The sequence below is a fragment of the Mustela erminea genome, chromosome 17 (genome assembly GCF_009829155.1).
Source record: "Mustela erminea isolate mMusErm1 chromosome 17, mMusErm1.Pri, whole genome shotgun sequence".
Taxonomy (NCBI): Eukaryota; Metazoa; Chordata; class Mammalia; order Carnivora; family Mustelidae; genus Mustela; species Mustela erminea.
This window is the reverse complement of record NC_045630.1, coordinates 25,993,996-26,010,251: the sequence shown is the minus strand read 5'-3', so window position 1 is coordinate 26,010,251 and position 16,256 is coordinate 25,993,996. Positions and strand designations below refer to the sequence as shown.

The following is a 16,256-nucleotide window of genomic DNA, read 5'->3' as shown; positions in this document are numbered from 1 at the left end:
TCTGCAGCGGGCAGTATTGGCAAACTTTTGAGGGGGGAAGAATAGAGTGTTCTTTGGTTCATCTTCTAATTATAATCCATCTCTACCATTGACATATTCAACTAATTCAACTAATCTTAAACGAGCTCTTGAGAAAATGCGAGATAATACACTAAGTTGCTCTCATGCTGAGAAAGACATGGTACTTGACTTCTGGGAACTTTGTCTAGATAACAAGTAAAGAATGCTCTAGAATATTGAAACAAACAATATTTTATTTTATAAATGCCAACTTTTTCCTAACAGAACTCTAACAGTGTAAATATGTGATATTATCAATGTTTTAAAATATCTTATTGTTAAATTAATAATACATTGTTGAGAGTCCCACCATTTTCTTCCCCACCCCTAGACTAAACTGTACCCAGGCAATAACTTTGGGAAATCTCATGTAAATTTTACAACCCCCCTCAACGTGTGCTGAGAGAATTTGTACTTACTTAAAAATTTTATTTGGTAAAACATTACTCATTAAAAAAGAATTATATATATGTATATTTGCCATTATATATATATATATTATATATGTATATTTGCTTCTCAATACGGAAGAACACAAAGAAAAGAAAATAAGTTCAAACCTCACTACCTGTTTCATCCCCTTCTACATATCTACACTGACATGGATGTGGTTTTAAATAAATAGAATGATATTAAACTTCTTGGGCACAGCTTGCTTCTTCAATCAATACTAGATTGGAGGTACTTCTCAATAGAGATCTCTATAGATTTAGATCATTTTTGATGCATTCATGATATGAATATTATATACTTTTGATTTATCTTCTCAGATCCATGTTAATGGACATCTACATGATCTTTATTTTGTTATTATACTCTTGTTGACTATTATACTATTCTATTAGCATGACATAGCACCATGTTATATTATCATGTTCTTCTACTTTTTTTTAAAAGATTTTATTTATTTATTTGACAGAGAGCAATCACAAGCAGGCAGAGAGGCAGGCAGAGAGAGAGGAGGAAGCAGGCTTCCTGCTGAGCAGAGAGCCGGATGCGGGGCTCGATCCCAGGACCCTAAGATCATGACCCAAGCCGAAGGCAGCGGCTTAACTCACTGAGCCACGCAGGCGCCCCGTTCTTCTACTTTTTTATGTTGCTATTATGGTTTTCTATTTTGTGCATATTTGAAACTCATACAAATCCCTTCTTAAGTTAAATACCTAGAGAAATAGGGTTTCTGCTGTTCACAGGTACTGCCAAAGCAGGCTTACATATTATAATTGCTGTTGTGTGTTATAGACTAGACTGGATGAGGTAGAAATTCAGAGTTAGGGGCTCATTTCAGGCTGGGGTAGTCAGTGTGGGCTTCATAGAAGTGAAATAGGAAAGGGGACTTGGATGTCAGTTACAATTTTGATAATCGTATATGTAAGGGGAGAACCAGAGAATCAAAGCAGGGAGACAAAAAAGACAAATCAGAAGTATGTGTGGCATCAGCAGGTCCATCAGTGTAGTTCAGTCAATGAGGAAGTGGTGCTAGTATAAGCTAGAGGTAGGCTGCGGTCAGATTACAGGGCTTTGAATGGCAATTTAAAGGATTTTAAAGGACTCTTGTGTAGGCCACAGGGAGCCAAGAGTAAGCAGAGAGTCAGCTTTGATGTTGTGCAGGGGGATGGGAGTTGAATGTTAGAGGAGAAAAACAAGACATTTTAGTACATGGCAAATAAAGGATCTATTCCATTCAGACAGCAACAGCGGCAGGGAGTATGGCACCTAGTGGAATTCTGATAGCATGAACAGAAGAGAAAATTAAATTAGTGCTGGGTCATCTGGGGTAGGTGGGAGGAGTCAATCAGTGAGGTAGATAGCCTGTACATTTGCAGTGATGAGGGCTGTGTTAGCATCCTTGGGCTGCCATTACAGAGTATCCCACACCGTGTGGCTTAAAAAGCAGAAATGTATCATCTCACAACATTTCTGGAGGCTGGAGTTCTGAGATCAAGGTGTTAGCAAGGTCGGTTCCTTCTGAGGGCTGTGAGGGAGAATCTATTCCGGGCCTTTCTCCCAGCTTCTGGTAGCCCCAGGCTTTGCTTGGTTTATAAGCTGCATTTTCCCTTTCTCTTCACATGTTCTTCCCTCTACGTCCAGATTTCTGCTTTTTATAAGGACACAATCATATTGGATAAGGGTCCACCCTAATGATCTCATCTTAATTCGATCATCTGCAAAGACCATATTTCCCAATAAAGTCACATTCACAGAAACTGGTTAGGATTTCAGTGTCTTTTGGGGACACACAATTCAGCTTAGAGCAGGGGCTATCCTGGTAGAAACAGCCAAACGTGTGAGAAAATCAGGGCACTTGGAAGGCTTGTCTGCCTTCCACTCAGGTCATGATTCTGGGGTCCTGGGATCAAGGCCTGCATCGGGCCCCCTGCTCAGCAGGGGAGTCTGCTTCTCCCTCTCCTTCTGCCTCTCCCCCCACTTATGATCTTCCACTCACCCTCGCAAGTAAAAATAAGTAAAATCTTTTTAAAAGGTGTGAGAAAATCGAAAAGAAGGAGGTGTAGGTGTAGAAATCAATTGTATTAAGATAATCATTGAAACAACAAGAATGCATTAGATCTTCAACATGGTGACACTTTGGAGTTGTATGGGGTAGTTTGATTTTATATTCTGTTTAATATAAGACTTACCTCTTCAGTATCCATGCAGGATGATCCTTTAGCTTTTGCTTGGATACTTCTGGTGACAGGGAATTTTTTTTTTAACAAAATGTATTAAGTTTTTAAAATATATGGAGGCAAAAGATACATCTTTCTAATTGTACTCTTTGGCCCTCATCCTTTCCTCTGAAGCCATAAAGAACAAGGTCCTTTAACCAGTTTTCTAGCTGCCCTCCCACCCCTGCCATCTAGACTAAATATGCCCCAATTCTTCTGCCGTTCTTCACATGGTCTTGCTGTCAGATCTCCCACCTTTTTAGCCTCCCTCTTCTGGACATGTCTAAGGTTCCCGTGTCTTTGGAGAAGGATGAACTAACCTAGCACAGGTCTGTTCATGGCAGTGAACTGTCTCTGTGCCTACCACTGAATCTTTGGGGCCTATACATTTTCGCTTGGGGAATGATGGAACTTTGTTGGGAAATGAAATCTATAGTTGGTTTGTTTTGTTTTTTTCCTAGTACTTGGTGCCAAGCCCAGAGTCCCTAATGCTATATTTTATCCATTGCCTTCTTTGTGTTAAACTTTGGATTTACATTTGAAACTTTTGAATTTTACCTTTTGAGTTTACCCCTATAATTATTGCTTCGTGAGACCTATTTGGATCTTTATTCTGCCACCCGGCATATGATCTCTCTTCAGTTAATGTCATTTGTAAACTTGAGAAACTTACATTATATGAATTCTTATAAGACATTGATTATATAATCCAATGAAATTGGGGAAAGTACAGACACCTTGGCCCACATATTAAAAACCTCCCTTCAGGCAGTCCCTAAATTTAGTGTAGGTTGTTATAAATGTATAACTGTACACAGTTCTCCATTATAAAGACCTCATGAGCAAATATCACATATCCTATTAAATCAAGGTGCATTTCTCTAAGAAATCATCTACTCTAGCAAATCCAGTAAAACACCTAAAGCAACAGCAAAAGAAGTTTGATTATCTGCACATTATTTTTTTCCCCAAGCCCATGGTAGTTTCCATACTCACCTTTTTCTTACCTAAGCAGTAAAAATTTGCCTATTTAATAACACATTGGAAATATATCTGGAAGTTGACAATGAGCTCACTGATCTGTAGCTTCCAAATTTCTCTCCTTCTTCTTCTAAGGGAACTTGAAATACCTTTCAGTCTTTGGCCCTCTTACACCTCTCCATTACCCACAAAGATTTATTGTTATATAACTAACCAAACAAGTCTTTTGGGGGATTTTAGGGTACAAGTCTTATGATTCCAGAGCCTAATTCATCCAAAAACAATTATTGCACTATTTTGTCCACCAGTTAGGATTTCTAGTTTCTTTTGGTCATATATGTGTGTGTGTGTGTGTGTGTGTGTGTGTGTGTGTGTGTATGACTATAATTTTCCTGACTTTTCTACGTTGAGAACCAAAATCAAATATGGAAAACAGAGCTGGAATATCATTTCTGAATCAGTCAGTATTTAGTTGGAAAAGAAAGAAAACAGCCCACAAAACATTGTTGCCATTTTAAATAAAAATGATTCAATATGGGAATTTTGTTGCTTATAAAATTTTTATAAGGGCTGGAGTAGTAGGATCCAGTTTGGGCATCCAGGAATATCTCTCAGAACAGCACTGCAGAACAGGCCTGCTGGTGGAGCTGCTCTCTGCCCCCGCTTGCCACAGACAGGAAGGTGGGGGAATCCTAGGGTCCCTGTCGAAGTACTGGATTCAGGAGCACACCATGTGGCTGCTGTTGGGAGATCAGGAAGTTAGCATGGCCGTCATGCTGTGCCCACTAGATGCGCACCAGGAACAAGCCTTTGCCCCACAGCTTGCTGCCCCACACCCTAAGGTGGGAAGCCGCATACACTCTCACCCAGCTATGCTTGCAGGCAGAGAAAGAAAAGGCAGTAAGGTCTTCATTTCACTGCCCCTTCCAACTAGAACACGACCGGCAGACTCGAAATCACATCCAGATCCCTAGGTATAAGAGGATTAGAAAAATACGGAATTCAACTTTACTGTTCTCCAGAACAGGAACGCACTGGAAGCGGGGGAGAATAATCTGCAGAAACCAATTCACGACATTGCACGACCGGTTCTCCTAGCTGATTTTTCTCTTCATCTTCTGTCCCTTCTGTATAATTAAAAAAAAAAAAAATTTTTATCCCAGTTTAGCTAGCATGCAGTGTTATGTTAGTTCCAGGTGTACAATATAGTGATTCAACAATTCTGGACATTACCCAGTGCTCATCATGATGAGTGTAGTATTGTGTACACTGCCTGTCACCTTGCAGTACAATTATGCAAGCCTGTTTCTTGAAAACAACCATCATATATTATGTATCTTTTTATTGCCAAGGCCCAACACAGTGACTCACAGATGCTAGGGAAACCAATTTAAGAATAGAAGAAAGGATGTATGCTTTGGAGTTAGAGGAACTTGAGTTTAAAACTTGCCTCCAAAACGTACAGGCTGTGTGGTTTGGGACAAGTGACTTTAATTCTGTAAACTTGAGGGTCTTATATATATAAAGTGAAATAAATACACTAAAGTTACAGGATTGTTGTGAGCTTTCCAGGAGAAAATATATATGAAACATCTGTTATAAAGTTGGGACTCAAATTAACTTTGATCACTTTTATTATTAGGACAAATAAATGATTGCCAGGTTACTGAATTATTGAATAGATGTGTACTTTCACAATTATTTTTCTTGGCGACAACACAGTTGTTGAAGAGTTCAGCTTTTTTCCCTTCTGTGTCTTCATGCTCTCTTTCTGTTTTTCTTAATATTCTGGAAAATGGAAATTAAAAAATGTATCATTCTTTGCAGGGTTTTCATGTTTATGGTTGTCCTCAGCTTTATCTTTTTTGACCCATTTTTTAAAGTAGTTTTATGCGTTCCTCTTCCCAAAATCTGCATGTGTTCTTTTAAAATTTTAGCTTAGCAGATAGTTCTTTTATCAAACGTGGTCCCTTTTGATGTTTCATAGTTCCTTTCACCTTTATTGAGACAATCTAGAATTCAGTGCATTTTCAAAGTTTATATTTCTACTCCCAAAGGGCCATTTCCCCCTTGAGAATCTTAGGTTAAGGAATCATTCCTCCCTTTTGGAACTCTGTTTCTCTAAAGTTCAAGTCCTTGTTCTTACCAGCCTCAGCTGTTGCAAAAGTAGTAGTTTCTTTCATCCACCCCATGTCACCAGCTAGTTATTTTCTATTAGTAGGAATTAAAATCAAAGTATTAGATCTCTCTGTTGTTTCCCAAGGTTTTTGAGAGATATTATCAGGATGTCAGGGAAAGTATCAGAAAGGCTGCAGTTGTTATTAGCCGAATCAGCCTTTTGGCAGAGACTGTCTCATCTGAAGTTCTGGATCATTGCTCTATTTTTATTTTGTGTCAGTTTTGGAAACTGTTTGGGGAGGAATTAAAACTATCCCCTGCCTGACAAGGCTAGCCGCAGTTGTGCCTAGAGAAGATTCATCGTTATTTTATTTTCACTCCAAGATTTTCATGGTGGGTTTACTTCGGGTTTTAGATTTAAGTTGTGTTTGCTTCTTTTTTGCACTGTGGTGTTGCCTCCATTTAATTTTATTTTTTTCTTATAAGACAAGTCTGCCCCTCCTGAGATGTAACCCATTCTCCATCAAGTCTTTGAGTAGATACTTGCTTTCTTGTAATATGATGTTTGAACTGTGTTGCCAGCTCTGTAGTCATCTGAGGCCATAAGTACTGTTATTACTAATATGAGGTTCATTGAATGCTTATGTTTGGTTTTATAAATGTTATTTCATTTTTTTCTCCCACTTCATTTTATGCAGTAGATAATTCATTATTCTCATTCTACAGATGAGGACACTGAGCTGTAGTGATGCTTGGTGCCTTGCCAATGCCATGTGTCCAGTCAGTGGAAGAGGTGGGACTTAAGACCATGTCATCCTGGCTTGGGAGCCTGTGTTCCTCAGGATAGGGACACACTGGCTACCTCTGACCATTGGTTTGGTAATTTTCTCTTAATTCTACTGAGTACCTCCTCTATTATGCTCTTCTCTTGCCTTATCTGGACCTAGCAAGTTATCTGGGTATTTTCACTTTCATCTTCCACATCATTATCAGGGTATGGCTCCCTTATTAAGGAAGGCAAGCTACTACCAAGAATTGAAATGGACTCTTTCCTCCCCTTGAGCCCATATTTTGGAATTACAGGAGAGGGTCTTTTATTTATTTATTTATTTATATTTCTTTTCAGCATAACAGAATTCATTGTTTTTGCACCACACCCAGTGCTCCATGCAATCTGTGCCCTCTTTAATACCCGCCTCGTGGCTCCCCCAACCTCCCACCCCGCCTCCCCTTCAAAACCCTCAGGTTGTTTTTCAGAGTCCATAGTCTCTCATGGTTCACCTCCCCTTCCAATTTCCTCAACTCCCTTCCCCTCTCCATCTCCCCATGTCCTCCATGTTATTTGTTATGCTCCACAAATAAGTGAAACCATATGATAATTGATTCTCTCAGCTTGACTTTTTCACTCAGCATAATCTCTTCCAGTCCCGTCCATGTTGCTACAAAAGTTGGGTATTCATCCTTTCTGATGGAGGCATAATACTCCATAGTGTATACGGACCACATCTTCCTTATCCATTCGTCTGTTGAAGGGCATCTTGGTTCTTTTCACAGTTTGGCGACTGTGGCCATTGCTGTTAGGAACATTGGGGTACAGATGGCCCTCCTTTTCACTACATCTGTATCTTTGGGGTAAATACCCAGTAGTGCAATTGCAGGGTCATAGGGAAGCTCTATTTTTAATTTCTTAAGGAATCTCCACACTGTTCTCCAAAGTGGCTGCACCAACTTGCATTCCCACCAACAGTGTAAGAGGGTTCCCCTTTCTCCACATTCTCTTAAAAATAATCCTTTCTTTTGTTACCATCATCATATGTTCAATCTCTTTGTGTTTTCTTTTCCAAAGATATTATATTTAAGTAATAGAAATTGTATTTATTTTCTGTTCTTGTTTCAACAAGCTTATGAAAACAACACAAAGATATTATCTTACAATCCTTTGGGTCAGAAGTTTGACATAGGTCTCAACAGGCTAACATCAAGGTGTTGTTATGGCTGCATAGCTTTCTGAAGGCTTTAGGAGAGAAGCAACTTGTTTGCCTTCTCCAGCCTCTGTGGGCCACACGCATTCTTCGGCTTGCAGGTGCTTTCCTTCATCTTCAAAAAAGCAAGGTAGCATTTGTCTGACTCTGCTGCCATTGCCACATCTCTTTCTCTGATCACATGCAGGAAAAGCTTTCTGCTTCTTAGGAGTTGTGTAATTAGATCGGGCCCACTCAAATTACACAGAAAAATGTTCTCATCATAATGTTAGTATTTTTTTTTTTAATCACCTCTGCAAAGTCCCTTTTGCCCTGTAAGTTAACATAACCCCAGCCTCCAGAGATAAGGGCATGGACATCTTTGGGAACGTAATTCTGCCTACAAGCAAAGATATTATAACACTAGACTGCAGACCCTGTGACCTCTAATTACTTCTTTTATTGCAGCCTCAAGGTCTTACAATACTTAAGCATTTTTAAATATTTATTTATTTATTTGATACACACACACACAGAAACACACACATACACAGGAAGAGTGAGTAAGGGGAGGAACAAAGGGAACCGGGGTAGGGGGTGGAATCTCAAGCAGACTCTCTGCTCAGCTCCAAGTGTGACCCAGGGCTCTACCCCATGACATTATCAGGACCTGAGCCAAAATCAAAAGTTGAACATTTAACTGATTGAACCATTCAGGCACCTTACACTTAAACATTTCTGAAGAAAAATTCCATTTTTCTTCTAGTAGTATTACTCCTTCCCATATGAATTAGCAAAACTGAGTTAATGTTTTGGGTGTAGTAAGTTTTTGTCAGATTTTCCTCTTTGAATTTGAAAAAAATATATATTCTTAGTTGATGATGTCCTAGTTCTGAGGATATGTGGTCTCTTTTATGACATTCAGAAGAGAAACAATAATCATCATAGTGTCTTCCCCTAGGCTAGTTAGGAGGTGGTTGATTATATTCAGGAGAGTGGAAGAGAGGGGAGAGGGGAATAAGGGCGGAATCTTGTGTCACAGAGAGGGAAATATGAGTAGCACCAGTTCAGAGAGAGACACTGGGGAAATATCTGTGGGGAAAAAGGCTGTGAGTTTAGTGTCAGAGATAAACCCAGTCTTCACAGACCTGTGGGGATGAATGAATCATATTGCCATTAACAATCAAATTACATTAGTACAATATATAACCAAAATTTTACCTTCATACATTGTCCCCTTTCTCTGGTATTTTTGGGAGTCTCGAGAAGGGTAGGCCTTAAAAATTCATGGCTACCAGTTTCTGTGGTTCTCCTGCTGTTTGCCATTGAACACTGAGAATGGTGTTTACCTTCTCTACTGACATGCAGCATTTCCTACTGATGCTCTTGTCCTCGCTGTTTCTCTAGGGAAAAGCTGGCTTCTATTGCCACCCAACATTGTAAAACTCTCAGTGCTAGAATGGTGCTGACATCATTTAATTCTTTGCAGAAATGGAGAGAGTGTCCCCTGTCCTCAACTGGTGCCTCATTTTGTCATTAGGCCTTAAAACATTGCTTGTGTGTCCTGGTTTACACTAATTTTATGAAAAGAGTGGTTTTTGGCTTTTCCTGAGCAGGTTAAAATCCAGTCCATAAAATTAAGTAGGGAACAAATTGCCATTGCAGTCTTTCCCTTGTCTTTGCCTTCTATCTTTCCAGGGACACAGATACATAGTTCTCTGTGTTTAGCCAAAACTCAATCCTTCCTGTGTTATCTGCCTGTGGAAAAGATGTCCATGTATTCATTGGTTAGACCACTATTTCAGGTTCACTGAAATTTCTTTTGTGCTCAGATAGAACCACCCATTACATTGACATTTTGACCTCAAGATGTCCGTGTGTGATCTAGGGGGAGATGTCTTGCCATAAAAGAGAAAGAATCTAATCTGTAGTTCTATACATACATACATATGTAGATATCTAAGGACTGATCATGCTTCAAAGTTTAAGAGTAGAAGAGTTCCCAGTAGTGAACAAGGAGCATGACAAAAGAATGTATCAGAAACAAGACCACAGAATCCTGGGGAATAACTTTTAAGGATTAGAAGGGGAAAGAGGACTCCTTTTGAGAGTCGTCTCAAAAGCAAGAATACAACCAGAAAAGAACATTGGGGAAAAAAAAAAAAAAGCAGAAGAAGTAGAAAACTAAGAAGCAGGAAGTAACTAAATATAAAAATGCAATAAAGAATTCTCATAAGAAGGTAACTGATTTTTTTTTTTTCATTTTGTGGGGAGGGACAGTTTGGAAGTCACTGACAATTTTAACAAAAGCAGTTTTGGTAAACTGATATCTGTGAAAGCCAGGGATTAGGGGTACATGGAAAAAAGAAATGAATCTGTCAGAAAAATTATTCTTTCAAGAAGTTTGATTTGGAAAGGGAGAAGGAAGCTATGATTTTCCTAGAAACCTCATCCTGTGGGACCAGAGATAAGGGCACAAAAATAGGTAAGGAAGTGAATGTGTGTGTATGTGTTTGTATATGTGTGTGTTAGAGTCTATGATGAATGTCTTCAATTTCATCATTGAAGAAGGAAGCATGATCATTTACTAAGAATCAGGGAATAAGGGATTGAGGTTGGTGGGAGAGGAGGAGCAAGAGAAGAATGGTGATCTCAAATCCTTCCTGGAGAGGAGGTGACCATAAACAAGTAAAAGTATACACAAGTAGAATTAAAGATCTATAGAACATCAAGAATAAAAACCACTATGAGTAAGGGTGACCATGAATATAAGGTATGGGGACAACTGGAGGTAAGAAATTTAAAAAGCAGACCATCTTCAGTGATGTTTCACACAGATGTTGAAATTTCCTAAGTAATGCATGATAGGAGGTAGGGAAGGAGAAGGCTGTGGGCAAGGCACTGAACGCTTGATGTGTAGGAACTAACCAGGAGGTGGGAAAATAAAAAGAGGAGTAAAGTGTATGGTGATGTAGTAGAGTGTCAGGCACCTAAGAGCGGGAGGAATTTGAGAGAAGGAGAAAAACTAAGTTTTTAGAGTTGCACTGAGTACCGGGAGAGAGCTGGTTGGTACTCTGCAGACTGATAAACTCCACGGTGTGAGCATAGTGAAAGGGTTGGAGAGAGCAGGTCAAAGGTGATATTTATAAGGAGGAGGAAGCATGGTTGGCAAAGTAGATAGTGGATCGAGTAGCAGAAGGACCCCTTCTGTACATGTTGGGTAGAGAACCATGGTATACAGTAACAACAGAAAGGTTTTGATTTAACCAAACCAAAGTATTCCAATTTTGGCTAATTGTTTCCATAAGGTTAATTGCCTGAGGGTTCTAGGGGGCATCTGGTTTTGTTGTCATGGAAACTGCCTTGCACCTGTAGAGTACAGTCAGGGTCTTCCTCAGGAGAGGACTTTCTCTGAGATCTTTGGGCACACAAGCATCCTTCATGTCTTGTTTTTCAGCATGCCAATTTTTGATACTGGTTCAATGTCCTTCCGATAGTTTATGATATTTTGCTTCTTTCTGGCTCCATTCTTGCGATTATTTCGATCTGTCTATAAAGGAGTTACTCAGCTGACTATAAAGCTAGAGCACAAATAGTCATTTTAAAGTATTTTTTCACTTTCACTTAGTCTGAAACTAAGCAAAAGTTGGAGCTTGCATGCGCACTTGGACACTGGAGCATGGCTGGGGGTCAGCAGTCAGGGAGCATGGCATAGGTCAAAATGAATGCACTACGTCTGAGGGACAAAGAAACACAGGTGCTGGATATAGGTAGTGGTTAATCCGAGTAGGTTATAGTCAAAATGGTGAGTCAGGTCTGCATTCTTCCAGGGGCCATGTCAGAAATAACAGACTTGAGCAGTGGGTGGAACAACTTTATATGTCTGTCTCAAGCAGAGCTTGTTTCTGAGACAGTTTTTTATAAAAATCAAAATACAACTTCACTTTGGTCAGCCTGGTTCCTCAGGGAGAAGTTCATGGTGAGGTCTTCTTCAGTCTAGAATATGGAGAGTATGAGCAAAGGGAGATCCTAGCAGAAATTCAGCAGATTAACGCAGTTCATCTTCCTTTTCATACATAGTTCTGGTCAGTTCGAGACACTTGTGCTTTTTATGATACGTGCACATATTATTTCCCCTCCCTTGATTATTAAATTATTTTGGATGTCATGTCTGTCCCCTCATGAATCATTCCTAAAGCTCTGAATTTAAGAGTAATGTCCATTTCCCACACTCAATGTCTAAGCCAGGCTCTGGTCACATTAGTAAGAAGTTTATCTTTGTTAGGTCCAATCAGCTTGTGAACAGGTGTACATTTTGTACTAGGCAGGGCATTCTACATATAAAGGAGACACACTGATATTTAAGTTTTACCCTTTTCAGATTAGAGAAAAAATTCTTTGTTTCTAACAAAATAAGGTTTCCTTCTATCAGTTTAATTAATGATGTTTTCAACTGTCCCTAGCTTTTTAAACTGTGTTCTCCTCCTTATACTTGCTGACTTCTGTCTACATGTATCTCTGTGGAGAGCAGCAGTCAGAGCAACCACACCCAGTTTGCCACCAGCATGTCATAAATACTCTCATCTGGAAGGGTAATTTATGGCTGGTGAGAGGGTTGGGCAAAGAAGAAAAAGAGAGATGAGTAGAACCAGCTAATGAGGTTGGTGGTGGAGGAGGAGGCCTCTTGGAGGGAGCTCAAGGGAAATTAGCGGAACTGCTGGGGGGAGGGAGGACAGAGGGATGGCAGCCAAGACTGGCAAATGGCGGATGGAGAAGCCAGTGACACGCAGATAGCCCAAATAAACTATGCCAGAAACTGGGGGATTTGGGGAAAGTCAGGGAGGAGAAAAGAGAAAAAACTGTCAAGTTACCAACTCCCAATTTTAATGGGAAATCTGGAATAGGAACAGAGAAAGGGTGTGACTTGTCTTCCTTGGTATCCTGACTGGTGTGTAGACTCAGTCTCTGATTCTCTCTGCCCTTATTTGTCCTTTCTATTCCTTTCATTTCCCGTCCTTTCCTTTTCTTCTCTCTTTTCCCATTTGCTCTCTCTCTTCTCCATTCTCCTGGCCTACATCTCCATGTTGAAGAATTACTTGATGTCATCACAGTTCCAAACCATCAATTTGTCAATAGAGGAAATTGTAATTATTTTTAATAAAGGAAAAAGGGAAAGAGAATGTGACTAATACCCAGGGAAAACCAGGCAACAGTCCAGAAAACATTGTGTCTCCAGGAAAGCAGCAGAAGGAATATCCCTCTGATCACATCTGACATCACCTCATGGAATTTGGATGATTTCTTGGGGCTTAGAACTATTTTTCCAAGATATTATAAGTCAATATGAAAAAGTATTTTTAAATCTCCTTTCTCCCAAGTATCTTTGGTTCTAAAGCAAAATCTTTTTTGTTTCTTAACTTGTATTCCCCTTTTTGCTTCTGTTCCAAAGAATACAAAAACAATCTTCCTTGGGACCTCTATTTCTTGGGTACTCCTTGCCAGTATATCCTACATGTGGATTAAACAGATAGCTTCAACAGTGTGGTTCGGAGACAGAGCAAGCAAGAGAAGAAGGGTCATGCTGTCCTAACATGAGCTTCTGGATTTCTGTTTGTCTATCAGTACAGTAACAATGAAGCATGATCTATAAAGGAAATTTCCAGCTAATGTTGAGGGAGCTGTCTGCCCAGTTGAAGCTCTGATAGGAATATTCCTCTTTTTGAGCAGCACACTATGGTCACATCCAGTGAATCCAGAGGGCCACTGAGCTCTGCTTTAGTTGTTCATTCTTAAAATAGTTCTTCAGTGAGAATGTTAAGTGAGTCTTTCTGCTTATGGCAAATTTAAAGTTTCACTGATGCCAGGAAGATGAAGGTCTTTGACTATATATGAGCTTATAAAGATACGAAATGCTTGTTTCCCTTTTTTAATGGGCCATATGGCTTGTGTTGTTTTTTTAATTTTTTATTTTTTATAAACATATATTTTTATCCCCAGGGGTAGAGGTCTGTGAATCACCAGGTTTACACACTTCACAGCACTCGCCAAAGCACACACCCTCCCCAATGTCCATAATCCCACCCCCTTCTCCCAACCCCCCTCTCCCCAGCAACCCTCACTCTTAATCTCACAAGGCATGTGTTTTTAATAGACCTTTAATTCTGTGTGTAAGTGCAAACATAATACTGCCTAGTACGTTGAAGTCCACCAGTAGAGATACTCAGTAAAGAGCATAAGGTAGTGGAGTTGGAGTAGTTTCTGTGGATTAAGGCACTATAAAAAAAAATATATATATATATATATACACATATAGTTAAAAGTCCTTGCAGTAACTTTATGATACTTTATGATATCCTCTTCTACCTATAACTCATCTGTTTTTTCCTCTTTTTACTTTATGTTTCCTATCCACCTTTTTTTTTTAAATAATGCCTGAAACAAGCATATACTGAAATAGAGATTCAGTTGGTCTTCTGATCATAATAATGTTCATGCAGTGTGATAGAAGGAACCAGGAACTGAGAGGTGGAAGGCCTTCTTAACAATGGCCTGGGGTTAATACTCAGGGCAAATGATTAGGAGTATCATTGGATTTATCTTAAAGAAATAATATAGATGTAGAATGGGAATTGAGTATGACATTAAACACTGAATATTCATATAAATAATATAGTGCTAAAAGGTAAGATATTATTTATCTTGGAATAAATATCCCAAATGTGTACTAGTACCTTTTTTGTTATCTTCATGACAGCTTGGTCTCTGTCTTTTTGCCCCTCTAAAGGGCAGTGATGGCTGAGAATGTCAGTATGATTAGGTATGGTCCTGCTTTCTATGTACTGATCCTTTGGTGTGACGTTTCTATTTTGTGTACTTTCCAGGGCATACATGAGTGTGAAGGAGCTGAAGGAGGCACTGCAGCTCAACAGTACTCACTTCCTCAATGTCTACTTTGCTAGCTCAGTGCGGGAAGACCTTGCTGGTGCTGCCACGTGGCCTTGGGACAAGGAAGCCATCAGTCACCTGGGTAAGTGAAGTGAAGACCAAATATGGTAGACAAATGGAGCAGGCCCCAAATGATTATGTGACATGAGTTTGAGGAAAAAAGAAAGAAAGAGAAAAATAAATTTTCTCAATGAATTAGCTGCATTGGACTGAGAATGGTTTTTGGAAGAATTGGTCAAATGTTTCAATATAGACAAGAAGGAGATATTAGAATGGCAAAGACTCAGGATGTTCTAGACAAATATATGATCTAGATGTAAATAAATTGCTGATGTGTAATAAGATCTATTTTATGTCTTGGAGAGCCTCAAGGGGAAAATTAGTAAAGAAGATGGCTAGACTGTGAAACCTAGTTTACGGTAATCAATGTGACAGAAGGCCTGGGGGCTTCATACATGGCTTATCAGGATCCATGATCCAGGATTGGGCTCCTGAGGAAATCCTGGAGCATTCAGGCAGGTGGGGCTTTCCTCCTTACCTAGGAAAGGGTGATACCTTAATACTGAGTGGAACCTCTGCATTCCTAAGAAAGAAAATTTCTTTAATAATGTCTTATTGCTATTGTTAATCAATAAATCATTAAGTCAGTTAATATGGATAAGAGTAATTATTCAATATAATTTATATATACTTTCAAAGAGTCTTGAATAGGATTCTACCAAAATGTATTTTAAAACTGAACTAGCATAATTGGGAGGAATCTTCTTGTTGGAAATAGTAATTATAGAGATTAGAAATCACTTTATAAGTGATTTTTAAAAGGTTATGCAAAGTGAATCTTCTTAGTAATCAAATATGAAGCAGAGAGATATAAATTGAAGGAAGCTCACATAATACTATGTATGTCAAATCCATGTATAATGAGGTCATTGTGAAGTGGCATCCAGAACATGTTTAATTGATAATTAAAGAAAATATGAGCAAGTCTCTGAAGGACAACTAGTATCATGGATTGGAGAAGAAGGAAGATGAGCAGTAGGTTAGCAATAGATGAAAAAATATTATTGCTGATGTCCACAATAGCCAAACTATGGAAAGAACCTAGATGTCCATCAACAGATGAATGGATAAAGAAGATGTGGTATATATGCACAATGGAATACTATGCAGCCATCAAAAGAAATGAAATCTTGCCATTTGCAACAACGTGGATGGAACTAGAGGGTATCATGCTTAGCGAAATAAGTCAAACAGAGAAAGACAACTATCATATGATCTCCCTGATATGAGGAAGTGGAGATGTAACATGGGGGTTAAGGGGGTAGGAGAAGAATAAATGAAACAAGATGGGATTGGGAGGGAGACAAACCATAAGTGACTCTTAATCTCACAAAACAAACTGAGAGTTGCTGGGGGGAGGGGGGTTGGGGGAAGGGAGGTGGGGTTATGGACATTGGGGAGGATATGTGCTATGGTGAGTGCTGTGAAGTGTATAAACCTGGTGATTCACATACCTGTACCCTGG

General features: G+C 39.3%; 1 protein-coding gene across 2 annotated transcripts in view; it reads left to right on the top strand.

The window, feature by feature from the left end:
• The window catches only part of PAPPA2 (pappalysin 2), a 290,148-nt gene that overhangs the window by 107,997 nt on the left and 165,895 nt on the right, over window positions 1-16,256 (top strand). For both annotated transcript variants that reach the window (XM_032319392.1, XM_032319393.1), the window contains one exon: window positions 14,668-14,813. In XM_032319392.1, the coding sequence (XP_032175283.1) occupies window positions 14,668-14,813 (146 nt within the window). The remainder of the gene's footprint in view (window positions 1-14,667; window positions 14,814-16,256) is intronic.